General features: G+C 51.3%; 1 protein-coding gene across 1 annotated transcript in view; it reads left to right on the top strand.

Moving 5' to 3' along the window:
• Positions 1-3,446, top strand: part of Ret (ret proto-oncogene) — a 45,286-nt gene that overhangs the window by 18,207 nt on the left and 23,633 nt on the right. The window contains exons 5-7 of the mRNA XM_021164144.2: positions 289-491; positions 2,475-2,733; positions 3,075-3,200. Coding sequence (XP_021019803.1) covers positions 289-491; positions 2,475-2,733; positions 3,075-3,200 — 588 coding nt within the window. The remainder of the gene's footprint in view (positions 1-288; positions 492-2,474; positions 2,734-3,074; positions 3,201-3,446) is intronic.

The following is a 3,446-nucleotide window of genomic DNA, read 5'->3' as shown; positions in this document are numbered from 1 at the left end:
AAACCACAGGACATAATAAACCCTGTATATAAACACACCACAGACGTACCACATGTACCTAATGTCTCTCTGGAACACATGCATGTGTGTATACACACACACACACACACACACACACACACAAGATCTAGCTGAGTAAAATGTTTAGCTTTTAAATACCAGTACTATCGTAAGACTGCCCACCAGGCCTGCAGGGTTGGATGTTGGTGTGGATATGTAGTATGTGGCACAAGGCGTGATGATGAAGGATAGTAACTTGTTTTGTNTCCTTGTTGTGCCCGCCTACAGAGCTGATTCTCAACAGGAGCCTGTCTATCTCAGAGAGCCGAGTCCTGCAGCTTGCGGTCCTGGTCAATGACTCAGACTTCCAGGGGCCTGGGGCAGGTGGTATCCTCGTCCTCCATTTCAATGTGTCTGTGCTGCCTGTCACCCTGAACCTACCCAGGACCTACTCCTTCCCGGTGAATAAGAGGGCCCGCCGTTATGCCCAGGTGAGCCTGTGGCCCATTACATGGCGTGAGGTTAGGAGGTTCCAAGACTGCAGGCAGGGCTATGGNTGGGTGGCACCTCTTCCCTAGCCCATCCAGTGCAGCGTTAGCATAGGTGGCTCCCTAGTAGGCTCCAAGGTGGATCCTTAAGCCTCTGTTTACCCCGTTTCACCCTAGAGAGTTCCTAGCCTCTCGTTAGCTCCTGGAGCAAGCCTGATCTTACCGTCTTACTTCTTGGTATCTTTAAAACATTTTTTTTTTTGCACTAATACAAAAGCATTTCCAGGTAACCCCGTGTATGCCTACTTGGAAAGATGTTCTGTTAAGTGGAAAAAGTGGTTGGAGGAACCTGGTCTCTGGTGTCTCCGTCAGTGCAAAAATACATTTTTAATGGGGGGTGGGGGAGACTTTAGTGNGTAGCAGACTGTGGTTGGCAGTAGTGACTTGTGGGAAAAGGCAGGGGTCACACCTGCTTATAGAATTTTAAGTNTTAGAGACATCACAAGGTAATGTTCATATTTGTCTTTGGAAAATGATAAATGAAATGGAAAAGTAAAAGATTGGGGTTGTGGTTCAGTGGTATAGATCTGTCCTAGCACGCACTAGGCTCTATCCCCAGCACCGCTAAAAAATAAATGAAAATACAAAGAGTAGAAAGTGAGTGGTGGTCTTCATTAAAATGATGATTGAGGGCGCGTGTCCCTCCCACCCCTTGACCACCAGAGACAGCATTTGCTGCTGTTCTGANTTGTTTCTTCTCAAGCACTCACGGTGACTGTTTGTTGGTTGCTTTNAGTTCATTTGTGGTTTGCGCACGCGAGCGTGTGTGTGTGTGTGTGTGTGTGTGTGTGTGTGTGTGTGTGTGTGTGGTCTAACTGACAGTAGANGGTTGATCTGTCTTTGGACTGTGTTTAGAACAGTCTCCTCTTGTTCCCGTGGTCTTTCCAGTTCTTAAAGTCGGCTCCAGATTCTCACTCACTCCTGTCACCAGCACACGAAGGACCCGCCTGTAGATAGACAGAGCCTATAGCCCTTCTCCAGGGTGAGAACATCAGGTCGGGAGTGGGGATGACAAAGTGAAGGGCTTGAGAAGGGATTGGAGGTATCAGTTAGAGGCAGATCCACCTGCATTTAAAAGACCCGGGAGCCTCAGTCTTTGCTCTGTAGTGACTGGTTCCTTACTGTCTCCATAGTTTTGAACTTGGATATTTTTAAGGGTCCCCCGAGAAGATGGAGGTGAATGTTCTTTGTAAGGGAAAGTGAAGCAACCAGTAGGCTGGATTGTTAGGGTGTCCGTGTGGCTTGGGAAACCCCTGTCCCTGCTCTGGGTCCTAAGATGCTGCCCCCTAGGTCTGTGCTTGCCCTGAGACACAGGGCCCCACAACCAGGACCACTCCTGCAGCTCTGAGCAACCATAGCTCTCTGGAGTGTCTGTGAGATAAAGGCTCAGGGCCTGGCTCCAGAACCAAGCATCCCCAGAAGGGGTCTCTTGACCTCAAGTACAATGACAGCATTGCAGTCTCCCAGCTAGGGCGTGGCACTCTAACAGTTGGGGGGGGGACACAACAGGGGATTGTGGCCATCACAACTGACTCCCAGTGGTGTGGGTTTCTGGTGAGTTGGTGTTCTTAAAGCAAGGTAGGCTTGTGGGTGCTGAGGCAGGAGAACACTGGACATTGAGGAAGGCTGCCATTCAAGCTAAGTTGAGCCGGGTGGTGGTGGCGGCGCACACCTTTAATCCTAGCACTTGGGAGGCAGAGGCAGGCAGATTTCTAAGTTCAAGGCCAGCCTGGTCTACAAAGTGAGTTCCACAACAGCCAGGGCTATACAAAGAAACCCCTGTCTCAAAAAAAAAAAAAAAGCAAAAAACAAAAAAAGCTAAGTTGAGGGCTGTTCTGCAATTTTCTCTTCCCAAGAGCCCATCCAGCTAAGGTGCACTGGTGCGATCCTTGTTCTCCCTCTCCTCCTCCCTGTCCTCCCCTCCAGATNGGGAAAGTTTGTGTGGAAAACTGCCAGGAGTTCAGCGGTGTCTCCATCCAGTACAAGCTGCAGCCTTCCAGCACCAACTGCACTGCCCTAGGTGTGGTCACCTCGCCCGAGGACACCTCGGGGACCCTATTTGTAAATGACACAGAGGCCCTGCGGCGACCTGAGTGCACCAAGCTTCAGTACACGGTGGTAGCCACTGACCGGCAGACCCGCAAACAGACCCAGGCTTCACTAGTGGTCATGGTGGAGGGGACATGTAAGTGTTGGGCTCCAAGGAGGGCTGAGACGTCACAGACAATCGCAGGGAACATGTGTTCGCTGTGTCTTTCGGTGTAAAGCAGTGATACCATGTGTCCTTTGCTGTGGTCACCCTCATATCCTCCTTGTCAGATGGGCTCAGCAGACAGGAGGCTGATGAGAGCCTCTGGCTCTTGTGTCTAGATCCCTGCCATACAATACTCTGGTTACCCCAGAACCTGTGGAGTTTCAGTCCAGAGACAGTAGAACTGTTGTTATATTCTGTCCATTGGAAAGGTCTAGAGACTGGGCCCACACCAGCCCCAGTGACCTTGGCTTGTCTGTCTGTCATGCTTCCAGCCATTGCTGAAGAAGTAGGCTGCCCCAAGTCCTGTGCAGTAAACAAGAGGCGCCCCGAGTGTGAGGAATGTGGTGGCCTGGGTTCTCCAACTGGCAGGTGCGAGTGGCGCCAGGGAGATGGTAAAGGTAGGTATGGGAGCCGACGGGGTAGTGGGGGGGGCGCTGGGGAGGAGGGGAAGGGAGGGGAGGGATGTTCTGGCTGCCATCAGGGTTCCTGCAAGGCCTGCTAGTCCCTGCCATGAGCTTCCTTAATCCTTGTCTTCTGACCCTGTCCCTCTTGGAAAACCAGTGCCAGCCGAGAAGGCAGGGCACATGCCACCTTGTAACTAGAGGTTCCTCAGTTGGATTCAGTCTGGGTTTGGAAGGGTCTAT

Source organism: Mus caroli, chromosome 6 (genome assembly GCF_900094665.2).
Source record: "Mus caroli chromosome 6, CAROLI_EIJ_v1.1, whole genome shotgun sequence".
In the NCBI taxonomy this organism is placed as follows: Eukaryota; Metazoa; Chordata; class Mammalia; order Rodentia; family Muridae; genus Mus; species Mus caroli.
The sequence above is the reverse complement of the archived record's forward strand: the minus strand, read 5'-3'. Positions and strand labels throughout refer to the sequence as shown.